General features: G+C 43.9%; 2 protein-coding genes and 1 long non-coding RNA gene across 10 annotated transcripts in view; 1 reads left to right on the top strand and 2 right to left on the bottom strand.

The window, feature by feature from the left end:
* GIT2 (GIT ArfGAP 2) overlaps positions 1-7106 on the bottom strand; it is a 34195-nt gene extending 27089 nt beyond the window's left edge. For 3 of the 8 annotated variants that reach the window (XM_080375783.1, XM_080375784.1, XM_080375780.1), the window contains exons 1-6: positions 6612-7099; positions 2333-2466; positions 1704-1816; positions 873-978; positions 457-543; positions 192-322 (exon numbers count right to left, since the gene is read on the bottom strand). In XM_080375783.1, the coding sequence (XP_080231909.1) occupies positions 192-322; positions 457-543; positions 873-978; positions 1704-1816; positions 2333-2466; positions 6612-6663 (623 nt within the window). In that variant the 5' untranslated portion in view covers positions 6664-7099. Of the gene's footprint in view, positions 1-191; positions 323-456; positions 544-872; positions 979-1703; positions 1817-2332; positions 2467-6611 lie in introns of all 8 variants that reach the window. The other 5 variants (XM_080375785.1, XM_080375786.1, XM_080375781.1 and 2 more) reach the window with 4 other exon arrangements.
* Positions 7107-7355: 249 nt separating this feature from the next.
* ANKRD13A (ankyrin repeat domain 13A) lies at positions 7356-22625 on the top strand. The gene is made up of 16 exons (XM_080375851.1): positions 7356-7503; positions 8220-8327; positions 10733-10865; positions 10999-11123; positions 11565-11610; positions 12305-12448; positions 12889-13084; positions 14154-14220; positions 15651-15732; positions 16477-16535; positions 17442-17578; positions 17935-18092; positions 18579-18692; positions 19442-19593; positions 19818-19882; positions 20674-22625. Exons 2-16 carry the CDS (start codon positions 8232-8234, stop codon positions 20870-20872), a joined length of 1773 nt encoding a protein of 590 aa, XP_080231977.1. The 5' UTR covers positions 7356-7503; positions 8220-8231; the 3' UTR covers positions 20873-22625.
* Positions 22626-24014: 1389 nt separating this feature from the next.
* Positions 24015-25760, bottom strand: LOC308059062. The gene is made up of 2 exons (XR_013926103.1): positions 25683-25760; positions 24015-25571 (listed from the first exon to the last, which is right to left on the bottom strand). It is a non-coding gene; the product is annotated as an uncharacterized lncRNA (long non-coding RNA).
* Between the last annotated feature and the right edge of the window lie 628 nt (positions 25761-26388).

The raw sequence follows: 26388 nt of genomic DNA, 5'->3' as shown, positions 1-26388 counted from the left end.
GAGAATACAGGCCATGAAATGATGAAAATGCTTATTTCTACTCTTCACACATTCACTCTTTCTAGAGAAAGTACTTATTAGTATTTAATAGTTAAATAATTTTCAGGACAGAAATATCTAAGGAGGTTCATCATGTGATTTACGAACACTGGTTAACATACATGAGTATCACATATGTCAGAGCCTTTTACCTTGCATAGTCAACAGGAGTTTTTCCATTGGAATCTTGAGTGCCAGGATCAGCACCATAAACCGCTAATAATTCTGCTTGTAAAGTCTGTCCTGCCTTAGCAGCAACATGGAGAGGGGTGTTTCCTTTCTCCTACAAGTTATTATGAAAAATATCTACTTAATCAACAGGTCTAAGTAAAAGATTGAAATATAACACGTACCAGCTGAAATCAGTGTGTTACAAACTGTGAATGTATATCAAAATAATGAAAAAAGTGTTCATACAGGATGAAAGAAGTTGGCTTGAGCTCCTAAGGAGAGTAATCGCAAACACGTCTCCAGATTCCCGGTCCTTACACTGGAATGGAGTTGCTGAAAAAGAAGTAGGATTGTGCTTAATTAATACAGCAGCAATAACTGTGATTCAGCATTTGTTTTTTCAGCTATGCAAGAATTCTTGTTACAGCTGTTCTTCTCCAAGCTCACCTAAATTGATGCCTCTCAACCATCTACCTCTTCAGTATCCATATGTATTACCAAAAAAAAAAAAGTGGAAGCCAAGCTGTATTTGTTTACATACTAGTGCTGAAGAACAGCAAGTTATCTCCAGTCAAAAGCAACTAATTCAATTCAGTCAGATTTCACTGTTCCATTACACACAAGTTGTAGCTTCTGCAGACTGCCAAAAAAACCATACTAACCTTACTAAGATCTTTGGCAGTAACACTGTCATCTTCACGGCATGGCAAGCGATGAACAAATGCTAACATTTGATATTTCGCTCTAATGAATTCTGCTTTATTGGGACTGTAAAGAGAAATCCAAGCAACAGAAGGGAAAGAAAATAAGCATTAGTGCTTTCACAACAATACAGATGCTCTAGAAAAAGGAAAATTCACCAGTGAAGATTCTATTTCTATTACATCTTTGCACGCTGCAAGTAGCAATGTTAAACACAGAAAAATATTTTCACTAATAAAACAACCCAGTGCCAATGGTCTAACTATACAGAGCACGCTTTTGTTACAAACATCAAAATATCTGCAGACTCTAGGATGTAGAGTATATTTCTTAGAGGTAAACGCTGAATTTAAAATTATGGCAACTTAAGCTATGCTTACTATATGCAGTTATTTACATTTTAAAATGAAGCACCATATTCAGTGACAGAAATCTTCTCTCAGTTTCTGTTCAATTCATCAACAAACTCAACCTCATTAGCAGCCAGCAGTTAACTGAAACACATCGCATGAGAATTAAGTCTTTTGATTCAAGTACAAGTATTCAAAGCTAGAGGTCAGGTATCAATAGTTCAGAGAATTCAAGGAATGTATTTCCATTTTTACAATATATTTTTTAAATTAATCATGGGAAATAAAAAAAAATAAGAGTGAAAATAATAACTAGCTTACTCTTGTTCTCTGCCAGCAACAAAATATACACAGGCTCCTATGGATACCTTGCTGACTGTCACAGCTGAACAAAATAATCACATTTCTACAAAAATAAAAATTCTGTAATTTTCCACTTACTGCACTTTATCCTGTGGGCTAGCTTTGCGCCTTCCACTCATAACAGAGGCAGGGTCCAGCAATGAATGTTCCCATATGGAGTTAGCACCGTTATTGTACAGGGTTTCAACCATCTGAAATCCAAAAATGTATACAAATAGACAGTAAAGAAATCAAATATATGCAATTATTTTCAAGCAGACAGCAAGCCAACAGATTCATATTCTGTGTGCCAACATCCATAACCTAGTAGGATATCAGAACCAGGCACATGCTTAGGAGGTTATTATGTGGAATGTAATAAGAACCCCCTTAAAATTCTCTACCCTTCCCAACAGCTGCTCTACTGAAGAGAAAGCTTTGCCATATATTGAGAATTTAGGCTGAAGCAGATGCATTGCAGAAGTCTGAAAGAAAAGTTGAAGGTGACCTTCCAAAACAAAGGTATCAAATTAAAAAGGCACAGACAATTCTGATTTTAGTGGTCCAACACAGCAAAAGAAGATAAATAAAAGACTAGCTTAGAAAAAGAAAGCTTAAAAGGACAAGCCCCTCTCCAACAAAAGCTCAGCAATTTAAATTCCATTTAAAATGTTTAAAAAATTAATACATCTAGTTTTAATGAAGGAAGACACAGTTTTACATTTTACCTGCAGCAGTGTTGGAGGCCATGGTGTATGCTTGAGATGTCTCACTTGAGAGATATGACGCCCCAGACTTCGATGAACACTACAGCACTCATCACAGATCAGAATCCCCCTGTTTATAGATGCCCAGCAAGGATCTGAAAAATAATACGTTAATTACAACACAGAAGGCAATGTGACTTTGTATTTCAGATACAGAGTCTAGAATGTGGAGCTCTGCCTTCTAACTTTACTTCACTGCTTAGCCATTGTATGAGCTTGTAAATGTTACAAACTTGCTGGGCCTCTGGATGCTGGCGAAATAACAGTCCTTGCATTTACTGGGGATGTGGGAGCCCTAGGACAGCAAGGAGACCTGCCATGGAAACTCTGAAAAAAAAAGCCCTGCTGTTTGCAGATTTTCCTATGAAAATACTTTCCTTTGTAAGCATTAACAGGACACTGAAGTTATAACCTTCTTGAAGTGCTTACTTGTCTCTTATTCAGTCTGCAGATCTATATTATTACCATGTTTTTCAATCTCCACATTAAATAATAAAAACACTAGAGTGTCACATTAAAAAAAAAAAAAAAAAGCAAGATACAGATGTGTCAAGTTAAAGGCTCAGTAAAATCCAAAACTGTCAAGCAAATTAACTTCAACTCTGAACGGATCCAAACTAAAGCCATCTCATAAGCAAACCAGAAAGACAACTGATAGAAGGTGAAGTAGTAAATAATATATACTAGCTATTATGCAGCTTCAAACATCAAAAAGTATAAAATCAAGTAGGAATATTACATCAGGTTGAAACTACACACATGCACAACGGGAATTTAAACGGAGGTGTCTCTGCTGCTCTCAGCCCAGTCTTCAGAAGAAACTCCAGTTTTCTGTCAGTGACACAAGAAACCCAACGTGCCAAGAACCCTGCAGTAATAGGCAACCGAGCAGCAAGACAGATCTTCAGATCAAGCACATCACTGGAGAAAGAAAAAGGAATTCAAGATCCCTTCTATTTTGGAAAATTCTTCTTAATTTCAAATCCAGAGATGAGTTTGAGGCTAAGTAAGTAAGCACAATACAAGCCTGGCACCCAATGAGGGAATTTCAGCATCCTGTCAGAATACATCTAAGCAACTGTGCATCGTAAAAAAAAAAAAAAAAGTCTTCTCTGACCTATGCAGTAAATTTACTGAATCCCTGAAACATGAGATCTGATCATAGTTGTGGTTTTTAAGGAGAGTTGACATTGTGTGTGCGCTGAAGGCAATGTAGGCAAACCTGTTTGAACCACAGGCCATAAGGGGTGGGAGCATCTTTTCACAGATGATAACTATCACAGCCCAGAGCCAAACTAAAGCATATGTTTCAGAAAAAAAAACACCTAACCTAATTTAAAAAACAAATTAATAACAAGCACACAACCTCCTTATTAAATCATTCCATTATTTTAACAACTTTCCCTTCTAAGAAGGAAAAAGTAACAATGAAATGAGATGCATTCGCGCTAACCAAACAACCCAAGACTGGAGGCAGCCTTCCAGATTAATGAGTCTAGTCCCTTTTCATTACAGACAACCTTATCACACACTCATTCACAAACTAATAGGATTCTTCTGAAAGCCATTATGTTTCTCATTTCAATCACTAGTTACAGGCTGCTTGTGAGCCTCACTCTGTTTTGACTAACAGTCACCATTAGCTTTTTTTCCTTTACATCCATCTCAATACCTAACTCAGCTGGCTCCAAACAGCAGCCATTTAGCCATGATAAACTCTGCTGCTGTTTATTTTGTCATTTCATAACAGAAACGGGGCTTTAAAATTCTTCCAAAGAAAAAGCTCAGGCCTTGCTTGTAGTTTCAGCTTGTACATTCTACTTAAACATGGAATCTTTCATCAGTATTTATGTAGAATCTGTCAAAAACCAGCACCATTGGCAATGTAGATGGTGTGATGCAAAAAGAGATGACAATAAAAGAAAACCCAAAGACAACAGACAGATTCAGCAAGGGACCGTAAAGTTCAGCAGAATGGGCCAAGAGAATGCTCTTTGCTCCTGCCAGGCACTGGAGAGGCTATAGAGAGGACCGACAGCAGCTCAGGCCCCAGTTCAGCAGTCTAAATGATATGAAACAGAACGGATTTGACAGTGTGCACGGTGGAGAGTGGACCGATCAAAAAAGCAGTGGGAAGCTAAGCACCGCAACCTGTTTTCTGAGTCACGCTGGTTGAACTGAAAGAGGTTTTTCTACTGAACCTGCACAATTTGTAGCCCCTCAATTCAACTCACACCTAGCTTAGTACCATTGACTGGTTTCCAAGTAACAGATGGGGATGGGAAAGGGAGAAGGAACACAGTGTTAGACAGTCTGATGAAACAGAGAAAGTGCTGCCAGGTTATGGGAAAATTTGTATTTCAGGTTTAAATTTAATTTAATGAAGTGTCTGTGCTGGAACTTAAATAATTTTTAAAAGCAATCCAATTACGCATATACTCAAAACATGCTTAAGCCGATACCAAAATACAACAGGGGAGAAGCTAGAAAGATCGGCCAAATCTGCTTTCAGGAACATGGCAGAGCGATTCAAAACAGGAAGCCTGCGACGAAGACAAGCCTGCACTGTGTGTCTGAAAAGTGAACTCCTGCCTGAGAATAGGAAGTGTACCAGAAAAGTACACGTAAAGTCACCTCACATAAAAGAAAACTACTCATACTTCTCCACAGAAACAAAGCGTGTCCTGATATAGTTCAAGGGGTGAGCGGTGATTATTTCAGCAGCCAGGCATTCTGCATTTGCTACACCTGATCGGGGCGAAAAGGCTGCTGTTGCCTCAGGTCTCCCGACACAGCTGCTCACGTGGCAGCTCCCAAACACCCCTCTTGACAAATTCTCTAGTTTAAGTAAAAGAAAGATTTAATTTGTTTTATTATTTTGAGAAAGGAATAAATCAGTATTTCTTTATATATATGGATAAGCCAGCAGATTTCCTCACCAGGATCAAGTAAGTATCTAACATTGCTATAATGTCACAACCGGACACATAAAAAGGCCAGTTTACGAGATTACCCTAATAGCGACTCTGATAAGCTTGTTAGGACTATGCAGTGTAACAAATACAAACACAGTAACACAAACTTCATCTCAGAGTTGTAACACCAATGATGTTTAAAAGCATAGATACACTGCCTCATATGAGATAGGGACAAGTGCCTACATAAGATATACAAGCTCTATTGTGAAAACAAAATCCTACAAAGATAAAAGTAACTCCCTCGGATTTAGCTTGGGATTTTTATAATTTTTATTTTTTTTTTAAACAAGAGTCTCATTTTACAAAAGTCGTTACCCCCTCTTCCCACATCATATCTTCCAGCCATTCATATGCTATCTATGTTACAGTGTTTTAATTCATTTGAGTACATACATAAGTAATTGTATGGGAAGAACCAGCAGAGAACACAAACAACAAAAGCTGTGTAACTCTGAGAAGGAAAAACAAGTATACACGGTTGCTGGGGGGGCGGCGGCGGGGAGTAAACAGGACAGTTTTAAGTATTAGAACAGCTGAACTATAGATGGTCTGGAAAGGAGATGCAACCGGCTTTCTAAAAACAAGATTTGTTTCAATAAGCTCCCAAATTTATCTGCGGTGTAAGACAATGAGCAGGTCAACCCCGACCACTGGCTGCTCCCCAACGCTTCCCCACAGCCTTTCCTTGGCAGACTGGGACACCCACCGCAGCCCAGGCCGTGGGACAAGCCATGCACAAATCTAAATTACATACACACACCCGCCCCCGACCCTCAGAGTAAGGGGTGTCTCCAGAGCCAGCCCCGCCTGTCACAGCTCCCCCCCCGGTGGCCACCGGCCCCCCCCGGGGACACATTTCCCACCTCCCTCCCGCCTTCATGCTCCACGACCGGGCGATTTCTTTAAGGTTCCCTCGGTTTTGAGCTGACAAGTTCCCGATTTACCGACAGCCGGAGCGCGGGGGCCAAGCGGGGCCGGGCCCCCTCAGGGCCGGGGCCCGGCGGTACCGGCCGACCCGCGGAGGAACGGCTCCTCCACAAAGAAGCCGGTCGGGATAAAGCGGCTGGAAACGCCTCCAAACTCGGCTCCCCGCCAGCGAGGGGCCGCCACAAGGCGGTGACACCCCCGGAACGGCTGCCGGGAGCCCCCCGCCGCCGCCATGGCGGAGCCCCCTCAGCGGGGAAGCCCGGGCTGGGGAGAGGGGGATGGGCTCGCCCGGCCGTCGGAGCGCCTTCACCGCGGCCCCGGCCACCGCCGCCTACCCTGGGCGCTGCAGTCGGCGCAGACCTCGCTGCTCCTCAGGCGCTTCGACATGGTGCGCGGCGGCGGGACCGGGCGCTTCCTGCCGCGCCAACGGGTCCCCGCCGCCAGCCCCCGCCAGGCGGCCGAGGCGAGGTGGCAGCGCGCAGGCGTACGGCAGCACCGCCCCCCCCGCCGCCGCCGCTATTCACCGAGCGGCCTGCGCCAGCGCCGGGACGCCTTCCGTACGCAAACGGGGAGGGCCCGGCCGCCATCTTCGCTCCTGGCAAAAGGGCAGGCGTCAGCCTGGGCGAGACTGCGCCGCGGTCGGCCATGTTTGCTCCTGGCAGACAGCTGCCTCAGGATGCGCACCGCTTCACAGAAGCGTTGCGCTTCTGTGGGGAAACATAGAGGCTCCCGTGAGTGGCTGCGCCGGCCTGCTCACTGCCCCTTCCCGACTGGGGGAGGGGGGAGCTGGGAGAAATGAGGTGTCGGAAGTCTGGCGGAAGAGCCTACTCGCCACCTAGCCCTGCCCTCACCCACTATGGCGGTGCCAGGGCGGGCGCTCCCGCCGCACGGCAGAGCGGGCGGGCGAAACCAACGCCCGGTGGAGGGGTGGGGGGAGAGCAGCTGGCGCTAAGCGCCGCGCCCGGCCTAGCGCCGCGCAGCCGGCCCTGCCCCCTCCCCGCGCGGAGGGCGATGGGTCAGCTTGCGGGCGGGACGCTCCATCTGCCCGCCCGCGGGGGGTAGGATGGGCGGGGAACAGGAACTTCCTCTTTCCGTGAGCTCGCCGGTGGCGGCAGGCTGAGGGGAACCGAGGGGGACACCCCCCCCGCCCCCCCCTGCACCTGCCGCGTTGTGGTCTGTCCCGGCCGCTGCCCTGGAGAGACTGGAAGGAGGGACGCGGGGGCGGGGGTGAGGTGCAGGCGGCCGGGGCTGAGGGAAGGCTCGGAGTGAGGGGGTCGCTAGGAGTGTGGGGCTGGGGGGAGCATCAGGAGAAGGGGGGAACCCCAAGAGTGAGGGACTGCGAGTGGCACCAGGAGCAAGGGAGACCCTCAAGAGCGTGGGGCCGGGGAGTGGAGTGGGGGGCAGTTGGACTCAGTAACAGGGAACTCCCAGGAGTGTGGGGGGCATCAGGAACAGGGGAGACCCTCAGGAGTGTGGGGGCTGGGAAGGGGGGAGGCTGTGCCCGGGAGTGTGGGGCTGTGTCCAGGAGTGTGGGGCTGTGTGTGGGTGCCCAGGACCAGAGGACTCCCAGGAGTGTGGGACTGAGGGGGACACCAGGAGCAGCCCTCAAAAGTGTGGGGCTGGGGGAGGCAGCTGTGTCCAGGAACAGGGACCCCCAGGAGTGTGGGGCTGGGGGGGGGGGCGGGGCACCAGGAACAGTGGAGCCCTCCCCAAGAGTGTGGGGGCTGGGGGGTGGTGCAGGGGACCCACAAGAGTGGGGTTGTGCATGGGGCACCCTTTGGAGCGTGGTGAAGGGTTTGTAGGGGGTTGTGGTCCAGTGCCACCACCACCACCTGGGGCAGGTGGGTGCTAGGAGAGAGGTAAGGGGTAATCGGGGGGTCTCCCAAATAAAGGGGGGGGGGGGAACAGTGAGGGTAGGCACCCTGCTTCCCCTGCTCCTGCAGGTGCCTGGCGTGATGAGTTCCCCTGGCAGGGCCAGCAGCGCATTTCCCCTGCATGTCCTGGTCTGGAATAATGACTACAGGCGGCTGGACGAGGAGCTGCAGGACAAGGTAACTGGGACACCTGGGCAATCGAAGGGCTGTTGTAGGACTGGTGGCCCCAGAAGAGCTTGTGCCCTAATACAGGGCTTGGTGCCCCTCGCTGACTGCCTTTCTAGGGAGAAATAACTTTATGGTACTGCCAGATCTGTTTGCTGGGCTTCTGGGATTGCTGCGCATCTTTCTGTTTACCTGTTTATTTGTGGTTGCGGGAGTGATGTAAGAAGGTGTAGGAATATGCTTTTTATTTTGTAAGATATTAAATGTTGACTTTGTATCTGTAAAGCTGGACTCAAAGCATTTGAGTGTAGGTTGCAGAATAGCTCTTTAGAAAGTATTGGGAATCATTGAAATTCATCAAGAGGAGCAGTTACAATGGATGTTAAATTTTTTTTTCTGTGCCAGAAAAGCAATCAATGCTGCTTACCTTAATGGGAAGTCAACATGCAGAAAAGGTAGCTGCTGCCGACGAAGATTAAGCAAGCCTCTATCTTGCTGAGGACCAGCAGTTCTTACAGATTTTTTGCTGCCCAAGACTGTGGGGACAGCATTTTTATACTGGCTGGAATGTTTTCAGCATCTCTGGTATTAAAAAAAAAAAAAAAAAAGATCATTGTTTCATGCTGTAGAGTAGAAAAATAGAAAGCTGTTCCCTCTCTGGGATGGCTGAGCGAGAAATGGTAATGACGTAAGGAAATGCTCTGAAAAGCTACAGCAGAGCTTAAGCAGCAAACATCCTTCTTGCTGAGACGCTATGTGAAAGCTCTGACATTTGCTAGTGTGGCATACAGTTTGCAGAAGCAGAGCATATTAATTACATTATACCTGACACCACAAGTATATGAGCCAAAGATCAGCTGTGCCACCTCCTGACTAGTGACTGTCATCTGCAATTCTAACGGTACACCACTATTTACTAATGCTTGCTTAGAGCATGCTCCTGTCCACTTTTTAGTAGAATCTTTGGAATGCAGTTACTTTTTATCTAATTCATGTGATCTTATTCCTTAACAAAATCTTTAACCTTATTGGCACGTTGCTTCTGTGTGTTTATTTCTGTTTCAATACCATTCTCACTTGTGAAAGTTTGTCATTAAATAAAGATCGTTCTGCTTCTCGTTAGCCTGAGACTGCAGTTCACAGCTGTCAAGTGCTGCTTCCTACCTCGAACATTTTATACTGTAAGGAAATGAGCAACGTGTTAAGATGGAATATGTCTGTCTCTTACTTCCTTTATCTTCTTTCAAATAACTTCTTTTTTTTTTTTTTTTAAGTATTCCAAAGATATGTTTCCTCCTGCTTCCCTGGGATAAGCTTCTTGCTGTCGGAGGGGTGCGTGAGGGAATCAAAAGACACTTGCCAGCTGCACTTGGTATGGCAAATGATGGGTAGTGTGTGTGGTTACCGGTTAACAGCAGCAAAGATGACTGGGAGGGACACCTTAGAGTCCTTTACCTGTTGGTGCAGTAGGCATTGGAGCTGCAGGAAGTGGGGAAGCAAATTAATTAGTATTCCACCACAGAAGTGAAAAGAGAATGCTTTAAAATGAAGCTTTCCCTACTCTGTGTGTGACCTTTCCAACTTAATGCTGTCAGATAACCGTGTTAACTTGCATAATAACTTTCCTTTCTTATTCTGCTATTGACTTTCCCCTTTTCCTTTAGTTATAGATGCTCTTCTGTTTCAAATCTCTAAGCTAATAGTGAAAAATATGTAAGGTATGAGTATGTTGTGCTTGCATGTTTTGGATATTTATGCCTGTGTAGTTTGTTTGTTTTGTTTTGGTTTTTTTTAGTGACTTGTACAAAATGCACTCACTCTTCATTGTGCTGTGTGTGTCAGTCAAATGGATGCTTTGTTAAATACCATTTGCTTCTATGCTTTCAAAAAGTGCTATACAAAATCAGTGTTGTGTGCCCTGTTAGATTTTCTTTTTCCTCCCCACCCCCTTATGTCATAAGATGGTAAACCCTCTCTTGGTCTCTCAGGCTGTTGACTGTCCACGATGCAGTGCACACAGACCAGAACTCCTGTCTTCTCCTGAAAGAGAGCCCTTCTGAAGGGAGACAGGAGAGGAAATAATTACAGAAAAAGAAATGAGAAACATCAACAAGAACTCAGTCGTGTCTTACAGTGATATCAGTTCTTGCCTTGTCAATATTACAGGCCCTGTTCTGCTTCTCTTTTTATTTCAGTGGAGAAGTAAGATTGCACTGTACGGAGTGCAGAGCAGTACCGTAGTGTTTGGCGACTGAGGCGGCTGTGCACCACAGACCAATACGTGGGCATACCTAGGGAATACTGACTCGTGATGACTGCTGACAAGCTTTGTTTATATAAACTCTTCTGAGTGTGCTCTAGTGAGTTGCATTTGATAGGACAGCTTAAGCATTATTTCTCTCTCGGATACTCAACAGGATGTTGATCAACGTGACCCACGAGGCAGGACCTTGTTGCACCTTGCTGTTTCCTTGGGTTATATAGAATCTGCCAAAGTCCTCCTTCAACACAAGGCAGACGTAACTAAAGAGAATGCACAGGGATGGACAGGTAAAGATAACTTGGAAAACAGAAGTCATGTGTGAATATTTTCAGTTGCAGATGATGTATTTTGGCTGATTTTACATGAGGTATTTTGCTTAGAAAGCAAACTGAAACTACCTTGTGGCTGGATTTCTTTCAGTTTTACATGAGGCTGTCAGTACAGGAGACCCAGAGATGGTACAAATGATTCTGCAGCATCGGGACTACCAGCAGACCTCTATGACACTTGGAGGAGTTCCTGAATTACTCCAAAAGATTAATGAGGTAATTATTCAGTTTAAACCTCTCACTCCAGACTGCAGTTCTTATTCAGGTAGTTCAGTTTACTTGACTGAAATCAGATGAGCAGTTGTGTTCTTTTTTTCAACTTGCATATTCCATAGTGCTGTGGGGAGATGGAGACTTTCTCCTTGATTTTACTCTGAAATCCTTAGTCATGAACTCCAGCATTGGGGGCTGAATCTTAAAGGTGTTACTGCTCCTATGGTAAAGTAAGGAGGAACAGCTCATCAGAAAGCAGTAGTGGTAGGCCAGTGTCTTTTATGTTTGCTAGTTTCAGTTTCATTCTTTTAACGTTCATTTATCATGTCTTGAGTTCTGTTCTTTTTTGTTTTCCTTGATCTAAAATGGTCGCAAGAAATGCTGTACTGAGTGTTAGGTTGAAACTATTTCATGAAGTACTTAAAAAGTGTTTTCCTTCTCCAGACTCCTGATTTTTATGTGGAAATGAAATGGGAGTTCACTAGCTGGGGTAAGAACCTCCGTCATCATTACCTCTCCTAAGCTGTAGACAAAGGGGCTTGCTTAGGGGCAGATGTCACAGAAGATATGCAGAGAAGCATCTGCTCCCCTGAATACTTCTCTCTTCACTTCTCAAAATAACCTCTTGTATTTTTGCTACACAATTATTCTTTGTTTCCTGATTTATTTGATGTTTGATTGGTTCGTTTGGTTTGGTTGGTTTTTAATGGGGAGTTCAGCTATTGCTAGAATGGCTGAAGACTTTTCTTGGGGGTTTGTTTACCGATCTGTGGCTATTGATGCCTAAGTCAGTGATACATATCTCATATATAGGTGCATAGACTACTTGGGAAGTACCTGCTTTTCTTTTAAAGGAATGAATGCTAGGCCTTACGGTTGACTTAATTTTCCAAACAGCTAACTATTAAACTGCTAGGAGATGGGGTTTATGCCATTCCACATCTTTTTAGTCTGAACTAGTGTTGTCTTCCTTTTCATGTTCATCTTTAAAGTTGGTGGATTTTGTCCCTAAGCTGATTGTTCTTAAAGCTAAAGACAACCAGTATCTTGCCTCCTCTGGAATAATGATCATAGTACTGAGCGATGCTGTATCAGGGATGTAGCTTCTGCTTGAGTTCAGACTGCCTGTGTGCTTAGCCTCTTGAATATTTTCTATTTACATTTCTCTCATTTTTCTTTTATAGTCCCACTGGTTTCTAGAGTTTGTCCAAGTGATGTCTGCCGCATCTGGAAAAGTGGTGCCAAGCTGCGTGTTGATATCACTTTACTGGGCTTTGAAAACAGGAGCTGGGAAAGAGGAAAGCGTAGTTTAATTTTCAAGGGAGAAGGTAAATATTTTAGTGTGTCTGCATCATTGATCACCAAATGCTATGTGAGCCACAGTGAGAAATCCCAGTTTGGCGCAAAAAGACCTGTTGAGGCTGAGTACTGAACGTTATAAAAGTTCTATACATATATTCTATGGATGTCTCAGATATTATTTTGTGGTTTAATGTAATGGCTTAATTTCTTTCCTTTGAGTACATCTGAGGTCAAAATTCGGTAATATGGCTAAAATTTAACTTCAGTCTTTTACTTTATTTCCCCTTTCTGTTCTCCTGCCCCCCAAATAAAAAATAATTTTACATACAGCTGCAAATTTGATCTCACCTGAATGCAAAATAGTGAATTAGTGTCCATCCTGATTTGATACACAGTGTATTCTCAGTTTTTAATTCTGGAATACTGTTGCTAAGTCTTTTAGATTGAGATGTGCCATTTCCAACAGATACTGGAGGCTGGGCAGAACTAATTGAGATCAATCATGATCATAAGCTTGTTACAACGGAGCGTTTTGAGATTTCCCAACACATGAAGCGTTTGACATTGGGATCTATGACACCAAAAAGAAAAGATGTGGAAAGACGCCTTACATCTCCAATAATTAATACGTGCCTTGATACAAAAAATATTGCTTTTGAAAGGTAAGATGCAAAGTTTCTCTTAACAAATAAACACTTCAAGATTATGGATGGTCATACTTGGAATAAAGCTTTAAAAACAAACTCTCAAAAGCCCTGATAATGAGAACTTTTAGGGCTAGATCTGAAATTACTTTAAACTTCTCATACCGTTAGGTAATGAAATTTGGCTTGGTCAGCTTGCCTTTATTGCTTGGCAAAGAGTTTCCACTTGAAAGAACTGATCTAAAGAAAAATTCCTGTTTATCATAGTAGTGAGATAGTGTTAATGTCTCACTGCAAGCTTGCATTTCACCCAAACCCTCTGTATAGTGCTGAAACTAATGGGCAAGAGCTTGCATCTCTTAGGTCAGTCAAATCTCACACTGGTACTTTAAATAAAAATACACGTATAGAGTGTCTTTCCACAGACACACATTTGTCTTCCTTGTTTACTACACGTGTTTATCCAGGTATCAGTCAGCTTAGTTCAAACAGTCCTTTTTATAAAGCTCCTTTTGGAGTGCTCTGTGATGCAGTAAACCACCCCCATGATCATACAAAGCAAGTGTTTTCAAGGCAAGATGTAGAATTCCAGCATCTTTCTCCTGAATATTTAGTACGCTTTCAAAGCTGCCCAGAATTAGTTCCTGTGATGTTCACTGAGCCTTAGTAATTGCAGCATCTACACATCCGGAAACTAAGATTTCTTAGACAGAAGTATTCCTACTATCCAGTTCCCCAAATTGCAGTGACAGGTTACTTTTGAAGTTAAACTGTGTGTTAAAAGCTGTCATGCCCAGGCTGTGAGACAAAACAATTTGTTTCAGGCTGTCTTCCTCTGTGGCTCGGGTATCCACATCTCCATCTAAAATCTCTGAGCCTTTGCCCTTTGGCCATGCACTGAATGAGAACAGAAACAGCGTGACTTCCTCGGCTCTCTTGTGATAGGTGTGTGTGAGGACAGATTGATGTGTGCTTTTGTCTGGGGTTGATAATCAAATGTTGTTTAAAAAAAGTTTTAGAAAAAACGGGCTGGGGATTGTGTAGAAATACAACTGTACAGACACTTGTGGCGTTTGCTTTTTGTCAGAACCACATCTGGATTTTGGGTATGGAGGACAGAAAAAGCAGAAGGTGTAAATGGTTATGAAGCAAAGGTAAAGCCCATCCTATTCTATTAAGAGGCCTTATAGCTAACTGAAGTGTGATTGTGTTTTGCCTTTATTTCCTGAATATTTCAGATCTTCAACTTCCCATTGAGAGCTTTATTGCATTTCCAGCAGAATTGGGCAGGAGCGAGGAACTTCAAGGCCACCAGGCTTGTGGGAGGGATGGTGCCTGTGTGTGGGAACGTCAGCAGGGCTTTAGGGGAGAGGGAGGATCAAAGCATCTCAGGAGAAGAGAGGCAAAAGATTCAGCATAACTGCTAAAACTCTCTTCCATCCAAAAACTGCAATTTAACTCATTCTTGTATATTGGTATTCTTTCACCATTTAAAATACGAGGAACCTGTTGAAGTGCCTTGAGCACTCTCTAGTAACAGTATTGCAAGGAAACAAAAGCCTCCTGCTGCCATGGGTGGCATCTTCAATTCAAGTAATAAAAGACTGCTGGTAAATTAAAGACCCTGACCATGCTCGTGAGTCATACAGTTGCTTTTAGTTTTATTCCATGTGACACTGGGATTCTATCTTCCTTTTCACTTAGTGAAATTTTTTTGAAGATGGCTTTATGGCCTTACTGTGTTAGGAATTCAAGTTAAGAACCAATCAGTTAACTTTCCTGATTCGTAAGTCTGTGTTTACTCCAGGTTTTGGAATGTGTGCAATGAATTACACTTTGCAATTTCATTTAACAGAAGAACAAATGCTGAATAGCTTTGTACATTTATACAAAGGCATTTCCTGATAAGACTGCAGGACTGTTGGGTTGGACATGGGGTTCATTAGTGTTCCTGCAGAATGAAACTACCGCTAAATTTCATTTGGAAGTTCTTACGAATGACCTCTGTTTAGAAACAGCATTATCCAACTTTCCTTCCCCATTCTCTTCTAAAATCTCTGCCTAGGTGGGGGTTCTTTCCAGCAAGCTTGGAAATGCCTGCCTAGTTTTGAGGTTGGTTTAGTTAGTTAAAAAGCATATTTAAAACTGTAAATCTGCTTTCCAGGAACTTGGTTGAAAGGCTGACTTCTGATGCCATCAAAGTCAATGACCAGCCTCCTTTGCCATCCTTTTGGCGCAGGATGCCGTCAATATTAACGCTGTCTGGAGATATTATGGTGTATGATTTGCAGGGTTTCTTACTTCATCAGCTTGCCCAGCAGGTGGCATGTAGTTCCAGCCTTAGCAACACTGTTGAGAATATATTATGTCAGATTTCCATTGTACCAAAGCAAATAGAAAAATCAAAGTGCAGCATTTCCTGTTGATCACCAGTATGTTAAAGATTAAGACTTTTGTCAATGAGGGGCAGATCCATGCTGCTTTATTCTGTCTCTAGATTTGTGCTTTACTAGGGGGAGCTCTCTTCTTTAACCTGTGATGCTTTTTGGGTTTTGTCCTTGTCCTTTTATATTTCTTTTTAAAGGTATACATTGCAAACAATGTGAATGTGGTCACAAAAATCCGAACAGAACATTTAACAGAAGAGGAGAAGAAAAGATACAAAGGTAGTTTTCCTGTGGGATAACTGGAATTAAGTAGAACCTTTTGGCTCTCTGACACCTTCTCTGTGCAACTACAGAAGAGCTGGGCAGATAGACAAGGAAAATACTTCTCTTGCTGATTTTGCCCTGTTTTACTTTCACATGTTGTGTGTCTGAGGTAGCTCATTACTTGACTCCTAACCTACGAATGAACCAATATTTATCCTAGCTGTATTTAGAGGAAAGGAGAGACTTTCAAAACTCCTGAAATTTTATTGGAATTTTTAAAAGGCTGCACTTTTCCATGCTTTTTTCTGCTCTAGAATGTATTCCTGCCTTTACTTTGCTTTGCCATGATTACAAGATTCATACAGGCTTTGTTTGTTTGCACTTTTTGTTTTGTCTTGGTCTGCTGATTTCTTTTAGTATTTAAATTAAAGGGTGACCAGCCAGTAACTTTGTATGGAAACACTGCCCTTTGTTGGCCTAACCTGGGGCCCAGGAGGAGAGGCACTGTGAATAATAAAGCTGTCCGCTAATGATAGAAAGCACTGAAAATCTTTGCCTCTCTTCTGTGTATTGCACCAGGTTTATACTGTCAGTTTTAGGTCCCAGGCTTGCCTGGTAAAGCTTACAGGAAATACAAACTGCCTGCTTCGCTTTGGGTTAGAAGCCTTGCTTTTTAGCCTGGTGTGTACACAAATTTTACTGCTTATTAGTAGTAACAGATTTTTTTGGTTTGTTTTTTTTTTCTCCTGTTATCTGAAGCTGACAGGAGCCCCCTGGAATCCTTTCTGGGAACAGTGGAGCATGAGTATGGAGCTCAGGTGAGTGTCTTTGACATTGAACCAGGTCACTGCAGAGCAGAGATCTGTGCCAACAGGAATTCTGTGCGAGTGGAATTGCCTCTGGTTTCCTTAGTTTGGCGCAATTTTGATTTTGAGGTTTAAATTTTCCCTAAGGATATTTTTATTTGTTTTAAACCCTCAAATGTTCTGTATGAATAGCAGATACTTCCTCCTGAACGCTTTTGTGAAAAAGCCATAGAATCCATTAGCTCAGCAAGAGCTGGGGTGTGTACCGTGGCAGTAAATCTCAGCGAGCACAAATTTTAGTGGCTGCCCACCAGTAATCTGGGAAGACTTGTCCACCGACCTTCAGGTGGGAGACAGTGCTACTATGGTGATCATCAGGCAAGGATATGAAAGGATGAAGTGATACGTTAGCACACTGCTCTTGAGCAACTCGGAGGAAAACCATATGTCCTCTGCTGTTCTGAAACGTGTTGATAATAATTTTGATATAGCTTTAGAAACTCTCTTGCATCTGTACTTATTTAAATACAGTAGATAATAGATATGCCAGCTGCTGGTTGTGTATCAGAGTGACGTTGTGATGGTACATGGATCTAGATATTTTTGTTGTAAATACTCTGGCAAAGTTTTGCTTTTTATTAAAGGATTTGGAGCCTAGAAATGCTGTAGCTTGTGTGTATGTTTCTGGTTGGTTTCTAGCTTTAAAGTATTTAAGTAGATTTTTCCTGCCTCTGAAACGCCTGAAGATTTTTAATCTTGGTAGAAAGCAGCCAAAATGTGTGTGCTTATTTTTATGGATGTGTGTCACTGGTGTCTGAAACAGAGCATAAGTTAATTCACAAGAGGGAAATTAAAAGTTTCTTGTATTTGTTCCGTACTTTTGAGGTGATTTGGTTTTTTTCCCCCCTTTCCTTATAGAGTACGACCAAGACAACAGAGTATGCTGCAACTAACAATCCTACTGCTATTACTCTGGAGGAATACTTTGACCCAGAATTTGATTTGAAAGGTCGAGACATAGGAAGACCGAAAGAAGTCACCATTCGAACGCAAAAGTAAGAAATAATATTTTAACTATTTCTAGTTTGTCTCTTCCCAGTCATCTAATCTCTGGAAACCATTTTTACAAATATCCAGTGTGGTTTTATCCCAACTTTAAAAATTAATCAAGAGAGAGATCTTGAAGGATCTTAGCTGTAGTCTAATTCTTCTTCTGCTAAGTCAAAGAAAACATTTGGACTAGTAACCTGTGCTTTGCCTTTGGTCTGACCAGGAATGTCATTCGGTTTCTCAGAGCAGTAACAGTTCTGACTTTGAAATGTATGAAGCAGGTGATGGTGCTATGTATTTTGTTTTGCATCTGTTCCTAAACTGTAAATTTAAGATGGTTTTATGCTACTTTCTCTTTAAGATTTAAAGCAACCTTGTGGATGAGTGAAGAGTTCCCCTTGTCTCTTATGGAACAAGTCACTCCGATCATCGATCTGATGGCCAGAACTAGTGCTCATTTTGCCAGACTTAGGGATTTCATCACTCTGGAATTTCCACCAGGATTTCCTGTCAAAATTGGTAATATTTAGCAATTTGTATTGTAGCATCTTCTTAATTTCCATTCTTTCTATTGCTTTTGCAGCATGTATTTACAAAAACCACGTTCATTTTCTACCAGTTGTCTCACTGATGCGTAGAACTGAGAACCCAGTCGTACATTGTCTTGTACAGCCAGTGCCATTGAATCCAAATTCCGAATGACCAGTGCAGAAGTATAATTTTAAAGAGAGTGTCATTTCAGTAAAGATGGGCTATTGCTAGCCATTTCCTCTTAGCTGCAATGCCTTGGATTTGGTAAATCTTACTATAAAAGAAGAGATTTGGAGAGAGAGTGAGAATGACTAAGGGCAACTTTCTGGTGAAGTGAGTTATTATATACTTTGTCATTATGGGGTGTTGCTTGTGGAATATGTTCAGTAAACCTGTAAGGGGTTTGATTTGGCTGTGGGTATGGAAATGAATGAGAGAGTTCTCTTTTTGACAGAAATCTTGTACTTTTTACAGAAATTCCCCTATTTCATGTGCTGAATGCCCGAATTACATTTGAAAATGTCAATGGCTGCAGGACTGCTGACAAAACATCATCACAAATGGTTGGAGGAGCACAGTGTGATTCAGGTAAGGAGTGGAAAGATGCAGTGATCACATCTTGTAACGTTTCTGTCAATGGAATGCACATAAGAGATGTGGGTTAACTGCAGGGAATGAAACATCGTCTCACAGGTGGGAGGAACCTGCAGTGCATTACAGCTGATGACTGTGATCATACTGACCCATTCTGACCCTTCAGCACTTGCCAAACAAACTAAACTGAGCTCAGGCAAGCTTTCCCCAGTATTCTGAGGTCTGAATTCTGGTGCAAACTAATGCTATAGGAAGTGAAATACAAAATTGCTGTAAGTGACAGCTAAGACTGCATGCTTTTTCAGAAAAGAATGGATTATGTTTGAATAGGGTGCTCATGACTGCAGTTATCCAGTGATACTCTGTCTTATGAGCTGTTGCAGACCCCATTCATTAGCAATAACCTCAAAAGAGCCACTGTAGTGTTTATCTTTTGCAGCCTTTCCACCACCCCCACCACCCTATCTGGTTTTGTCAGACTTCAGCCACCTTAGCACTCGGCTGCACACTGGTTTTACTTTTATCACTTGCTAGCATCCTAAAGAAAGACCCTGTGTTCTGTCTTACCGCTGGGCTTGTTTGCCACAGAAGTCTTTCAAAGCCTGTTGGTATATTTAGCCAGGTGGTCTATCTGAATTTTTGGAGTTAACTTAATCACGCATAAATAATCAGCAGAATTTTTTAAGTCACAACTTGTAAAAAATACGCTATGCCATGTTTATAACTATATTTGGCTGGTTTAGGTGCTAATTTCGAGGTTGACCAGTCAGTGTTTGAGATCCCCAAATCTTACCACATCCAAGATGACGGCAGGAACATACATGTGCAGGATGAAGATAACGAGATCATGCAGTTTGCTATTCAGCAGAGTTTGTTGGAATCCGGTGGGAATAAAGTAAGTGTGCTGTAATCTGTGCAGTGCAGATCTGACAGTTTTGACAAGGACTATGCAGCGATAGCTGCATCTCTGAAGTAAACCGGTGTAGGACCTATTTTTCTAAGAACCTCAGAAAAGAAAACTATAGTAATGTATTTCGAAGAAGAAATGAGTGATTTAAGGGTTACTTTTCAGTGAGTTGCTCTGTAGATGTGGAATTGTCTGTCTTTCCCTGTTTCTAGGAAGTGGGAGTGCATTCCAATGGAGCAGTCGCATATTCACAGGACTTCAATATACAGTATCAGAGGTAACTGATGTTTTTTTGTGGCAAGCCATGCAGCAACAGAGCAAAAATACTTCTGACAGTAGCATGAAGAAATCTTGCAATATTTTTGTGTGTGTAGGTAGAAGATGCGCAGAACTCAAGCTCTCTCTTTTTTTTTTTTTTTTTTTTTTTGTGCTGCTTCTAACTTCTCCTTTTCTGAGAAGCAAGGACTCTAAACTGGGCCTCCCTGGCTTACGTAGTATAGCTCAGCTGTGGGACTGGTCTGTACACATAACAGATTCAACAAAGAAACATGGTTATTTCTGTTCTGCTCTTAAACCTGTGGAATATTTCTGTTTGAGATGCTGCACAGGTCAGGGTAGCTCTTCTTTCTTTTCAAAATCGTGATGTCATCCTTAAAAACTTAGCAATGTGTATTTAACAGACCCTTGAGAACATGCTGTGGTATCTGTTGGGTCTTCCTGCAGTTAAGTGCAAAGAAATCTTTGTGCACACCAAGAACTGCATCCTCTTGGTTCTTTTGTCTATGGACAATCATGTTACCTTTAAACTAGGTGAGAATGCTTTTAGAAGCCTGTTGAAAATTTAAATGTTAGGGTGTATGAAAGATTCAAAAGGACCCTTCAAAGAACATATTTCATGTTGGGAATTTCACAGATGTTAGAACAACTGGTCTCCTTATCCTGAAAACTGCCCTCTAGGGAGAGATTTTCAGGTTTGCCGTTAGAAAACAGTTGCTAGGGAGGATCATTGCAGGAAATGTGAGATAGGCTCTGTCTCTGTTACTTCTTAAAGTCCTTTTTCTCCTTCAGGGCACTGCAGGAGAGCTATCTAACAAGCTCAGGTAACTCGCACTGCAGCACCCCTAGCGAACCTTCCAGTTTTGAAAAAGACTTACAGCTTGCCATGGAGTTGTCTGTCCGAGAGCAGGAGGAACGGGAGAAACAACGTCGTGAAGAGGAAGATGCAGAGCTCCAGCAAGTTTTACAGCTTTCTCTTGTTGAAAAATAATAACTCCTTAGCTAGCGATCTCCTGCAATAAGGATGACCAAATCTGCATAAAAGTGAAGGCTTTCACAGCTCTCACTCTGAAGACCACTCCTGGATTGCTTAAGTAAACATTTCACCTGCTTTCTAAGCTGGCATCATCAGCTACCAAAAGCTGATTTATTTTTCTTTGAGGGAGTTTCAGATCATGGGACTCTGCATTTGGCTTGCCAACCATGCAGTCTCAGCTTTGAAGGAAAAGTTTTTATCTAAACTTATTTATTGAGGAGCAGATGGGAATTTTGCTTAACGTCAGGACATAGGATTGCAGTAAAGCTTGCAAATCTGATTTTGGGGGAGTTCAAGAGGGAAACTTCATTACTTACCAAAGAAATACTCATCTGCTTAGTCACTTCTGAATAATTCAAAGCCATTGTCTGTTTCTTCCAGTTGTTACATGGAAGAGTATCTATATGCATATACACACCTACAGTAGTTCTTCATGCTGACAGTGTACCATGGTGACAAGAGATTTTCTGTTAGTTTTGTTCATATGCGATTCTCTAATTACTGAGATTTTATCATGTGCTCCTGCTTAAGAGGGATAATTTTATACTTGAATAGCTAATCCAAGCTCAAGATTAAACTAGTGCTTTCTGAAAAAGGACAAAACAAGTAGCCAGTAAAATTTTAGATCCTAAAATGGGACCATCTGTCTAGTAAAGTAGCAGTTTCTATAGTGATTCAAAACCAGCTAGTTCCCGTAGTCAGAGGGCAGCAAGAAAATAAGCGATAGATACAGGTGCTTCTTTGCGATCACTTGGTGTGTGTGCATAAGTGCGTGCCTGTGTGTGGGTGCTAAATTCAAATAGGAAAAAAACAAAAAATCAGGTGAAATTTTAATGTATACTTATTGGAAGGTAAGTTTTAATTCTCTCATCTGAAAGGGAAACGTGTGTTGCTTTTTAAAATTCAAATGCTCATCCTTCATGTGAATACATATATTTTTTTATCTGAGTATTTTTATTGATTTTAAAACAAGCCAATATGACTACATTCATAAAAACGGTATTGTAACAATTCACAAGTATGTTTTAACCAGCTTTCCTCAGGTCTTTCGTCATACAATATATTTGTAGCTATTTTATCGGCACTTCTGTCAGTGTTTACAGTACTTACACTGTGACTCTCAAGTGCACTCCACAAGTACACGATGTACATCCACAGGAAAGCCTTACAGTAGTTAAATGTGAGTAATATTCCTCTGTCCTGGCTGGCAGAAGTGTGGAGAACCTATGGTACATATGGTCTGATTTTGCTACCTAATCCTGCACTTGTTCCTTGGGCAAAACAGGGCAGTTCTGTGTGACCAACTATTAACCAGTATAAAATCACTATCAAATGGACTTGATCGTAACCAGTGAGATGGTTGGTAACTTGGAACCCTCTTTTAAACCAATAATCCATTGTTTTACATAGCAAATGATTAAAATTCTTTCAGTGTACACTAGAACTGGTGTATCTGCACCATTTTTGTTTAATGATACAGCTTGCATCCCTAAAGAGCTTATTTGGTGTTTGCAGGAATGTTGACTTTCTTGTGCAGTGGTCTGTGTTGGGAATTGCATCTTTGAAAAGGGGATTACTGTGACTGTCACAGTTGCAAAAAAGGGAATAAGCCTTGCATTTAGCTTCTGACAAAGTTGTGAGGTAGGAGATGAAACTCTGGTTTTATCTCCAGTGGAAATAAAAGAGTGCTGTTGCCTTTATAAAACCATCTGTCCGACATTGCTTTTGTTCTATTAAGCATTTCAAAGGTTACGAGGAGGGGGGAATATCTTTTGTCAAGCTCACTTGTTCCTTTTTTTTTTATATTGTAAACTAAAGAATGTTGAGCGGTATCGCTTCAAGTTTTGTTATGTTCCTGCTGCTTCATCTGAGATTGTTAGAAAAATTTGGGTGGTGGTTTTTTTGTACTAATTTTGCTTTCTGTGACATTTGCATCATTCCATCTAAAGTAGAAGGCTCTGCTGCCCTGAAAGGTGCTGATTTTCTTAAGCTCTAGCTTACATCTTCACTAAATGGGTAAAAAGCATCCTCTGAACTTCTGTGTGTGCTGAAAGAAAAACCAAAGATCCTGCGCAGTCATAGAATTACCTTGAGTTGGAAGGGACCCATAAAGATGATTGAGCCTAACTCCCGGGCCTCACAGGGCTCAAGGTGGAGCTCAATGCGCACAAGTATATATATGTATTTTTTTTTAACATGGTAACTGGAGGGGATTTTTAATAATTATCCTCATCTGCCTTTTTGTACCTTGAAGGTGAACCTTATTGTCTGTGAAACTATCAAAGATCATTCTGGTTTAATTGGAAACAGACATAATCCCTGGAAGGACTTCCCTGACATTTTCAGCCAACCTTTTGAGTCTCCCCATTTTGAGAACAGGGATCAGTGCCACGCCGCCAGCGCTGAGGCAGCGGAAGGCAGCGGGGCTGCAGTGCTCTTCACTCATTTCTGCACGTACCTTTTTGTGAGTAATGGGGACAGGAGATCGGCAGAGGGTTGCACAGCATGTTTAATGTTAGTGCTGAGACCGCCGCATAAAAGCGGAGTCCAGCTTCTCTTTCCGAGGAAGCCTGAGGCACATGTAGGAAAGCAGAAGCTCAATTAAAAATACCTGGAGTTTGCTCTGAAACTATGAACTAGCTTTTAAAGGTCTTTCAACTGAGGCCGTTTCTAACAGTGCCAGTGCTGTTTGTATCTGTTCCAGAAAATGAGACTAAGTATGCACTTTTTGTGCTTTTGGATGGTTTTTTGAAGCAGATAGGCTATGTACAGCAACAACTCATGCCATGCTTAATTTGGAAATCCTTCTTCCACTGCTTTGGCTGACTTTTGATTCAAAAGAGGTAGTTTTCATAACTGAGCATCACCTGTTACTGTCTGCTGGTAACTGCACTATGCTTGCAGGATGAACTTTTGTTTCCAGTTTACTGTTAACAGTTTCTCTGCTAACAAACATCCATGAAATCGGGGGCTTCACCCAGCACTGCTTCCTGTTCCCTCACCACTGTAAGATTATCCGAGGTGTGAAATGGGACTGCCTCATCCGTTGCTGCAGCTACAGCTGAGTTAATAACAAACAGAACATCCATGAATAAAAGAGTCCTGGATTGTTTCCTTAGCTTTTTATTTGTACAAAGAGACATAGCGGGGAGTGAAAAATGAATGCAAACAAGAACGCTGCTCCAGGGAATGGGGAACCATAGCTGCGAGCTCCGCTAGCCACCCCATGAACAGCACACAGCTACAGGCCAAGTTTTACATCCAATAAAGGACCAAGAAAAATCAGCGATACAGGACTCCAGTCAAAAAAACAAAGGATCAGAAAGCAACAGAGCAGTGTTACCTTGCCTCCTCACTCATGTTTCACTTAGGTTAATAACTAGATCTGTTCTAGGCCAGCCTCCTACTGTCCTTTCACTAACAGACCAGCAGTGAAGAAAATCCCCCGTTGCAATGACAGTGGTCAGTGTCCTTTAAAACAAACTGAACAGAAAACGCACCAGATGCAGCACAAGGTTTTAGAGAACAGGTCAACACAATTGTTCTGGAAAAGTTAAGTATTAAAACTCTGAATAAATTACTAGCCAAAACACCCCTATGTTAAATACCAAAGTAATACTTAATAAGCAAAATCCAGTTACTAATAGCAGTGCAAAACAAAATAGCAGCATTTGTATGCAAGTGTGATTTCAGTGTAAACACTTGGATTTATTACTGAAAATGCATAGAATGGGGTCTGTCTGGAGCTTAAATGCAAATGGGGAGCCTGAGCCCTGCAGTCTCGAGCATCTCCCTGCTTGCAGGCTGCCATCTCCAGCAGGACAGTGACCTGCTCAGGAGCACAAATCCACTGGCAAGGAGAGGAGCCTTTGGCACAAGCTGGAAACCCTTGCCCGCACCCCGGTTTGTAACAGTTCAGCACGGCTCTCTGGGGCTATTTAGCGAAGAGTTAAAGCACGTAATGTCAGGAATGAGGAGCCTGTCCCTGAACAGCTACACCAGCACCTGCTCGAGCTCCAGCATTTCTGCTCAAGAGGCAAGCACGTACCAGACCCCTGCAGCAAGTCGCTGAGCCTTCTGCCTTCGGACTATTTTTAAAGGCTGCACTACAAACCCTCCAGACTCGGCATTCAAGCAGGGAGCTGAATTAATCAGAAAGCAAAACAAGACGTGGTGGCACGGAGCACACGGGCCTAGGGTCAGACAGCAGCGTCAGTAGCCTGGCCGCGTCCTCGTGCTGACCCAGGGTCCCCAGCGCTCCCCGCAGCCTGCCAGGCTCTGGGTGCACCCAGGCACCCGGGATGCTCCCAGGGCGTCGTGTCAGCTCCCGTTTTGCTGGGGGGGAAGGCGCGATGCTACAGACCCCGCTCGATGCCCAGCGGCTTCGCTGCGGGGAGGCAGCCTGCCAGGCTTTCCAGTAGTGTCGCGATGGAGCCAGGCGATGCTGAGCGGGCGAAGAGCTGCGCACCCATCGCCAGGGCATCCCCCGTGGCTGGCAGGTGGGATGGATGGGTGCCAAGCGGGAGAACCAGGTGGGACCGATCCCTCGATGGAGCCATCCCGCTCCGCTACCGCCGCCGGACTGGCTTGTAGACGCAGACGGCCATGAGGATGATGGTGAGCAGCAGGGCGCTGAGGATGCTGCCCAGCAGCACTGCGGGGGGAGGCACGTTAGGATGTGAATCCCCCCCGCCCCTCCCCCCGCCCCAAATCAGCTTTTAAAATAAAATATGAATTCAGGAACGCCCAGCACGCCGCTGCTTACCCAGGTTCTGCTTCTGCAGCACGGCGTAGGGCCGGCTGCGCTCGGCCGGGCCCGGGGCCAGCAGCGCCAGAGCCGCCGCCAGCGCCATGGCCCAGGGTGCCGCGCCCGGGCCGGCCCGCCCCTTCCTGCCCCCCCGTCCTGCCCCCCTCTTCCTGCCCTCCCCCTTCCTGCCGACCCCCCCCCCAGCCCTTCCGCCACCGCGTGGGGGCAGCCGGGCTCGGCCCGCGGTGGCATTGCAGCCCCCCAGCCGCTGCACCCTTGTGTGCCCCTGCACCCCCGTGTCCCCCCCAGCCCCATGGGTCCCTGCACCCTTGTGTGTGTCCCCCAGCCTCACGTCCCTGCACCCCCGTGTCCCCCCAACCCCATGTGTCCCCGCACCCCCATATGTCCCCCACTGTTCCCTGGACCCTTGTTTGCCCCCACACTCCCATGTCCCTCCAGCCCCATGGGTCCCTGCACCCCTGCGTGTCCTCCAGCCCTGTGTGTCCTTGCACCCCTGTGTGCCCCTGCACCCCTATGTGCCCCTGCACCCCCATGGGTCCCCCCATCCCATGGGTCCCTGCACCTCTGTGTGGCCCCCAGTCCCATGTGTCCCTGCACCTGTGTGCCCCCCCATCTTGCAGCCCCTGTACCTGTGTGTACCCCCCAGGCCCCCCATGTAGACCCCCAGCAAGCAAACACCCACCCAGGGCTGCCGCCTTAAACT

This window comes from Falco punctatus, assembly GCF_963210335.1.
Source record: "Falco punctatus genome assembly, chromosome: 1".
In the NCBI taxonomy this organism is placed as follows: domain Eukaryota; kingdom Metazoa; phylum Chordata; class Aves; order Falconiformes; family Falconidae; genus Falco; species Falco punctatus.
Note: the sequence above shows the minus strand (reverse complement) of the source record. Positions and strands in the feature narration are given on the sequence as shown.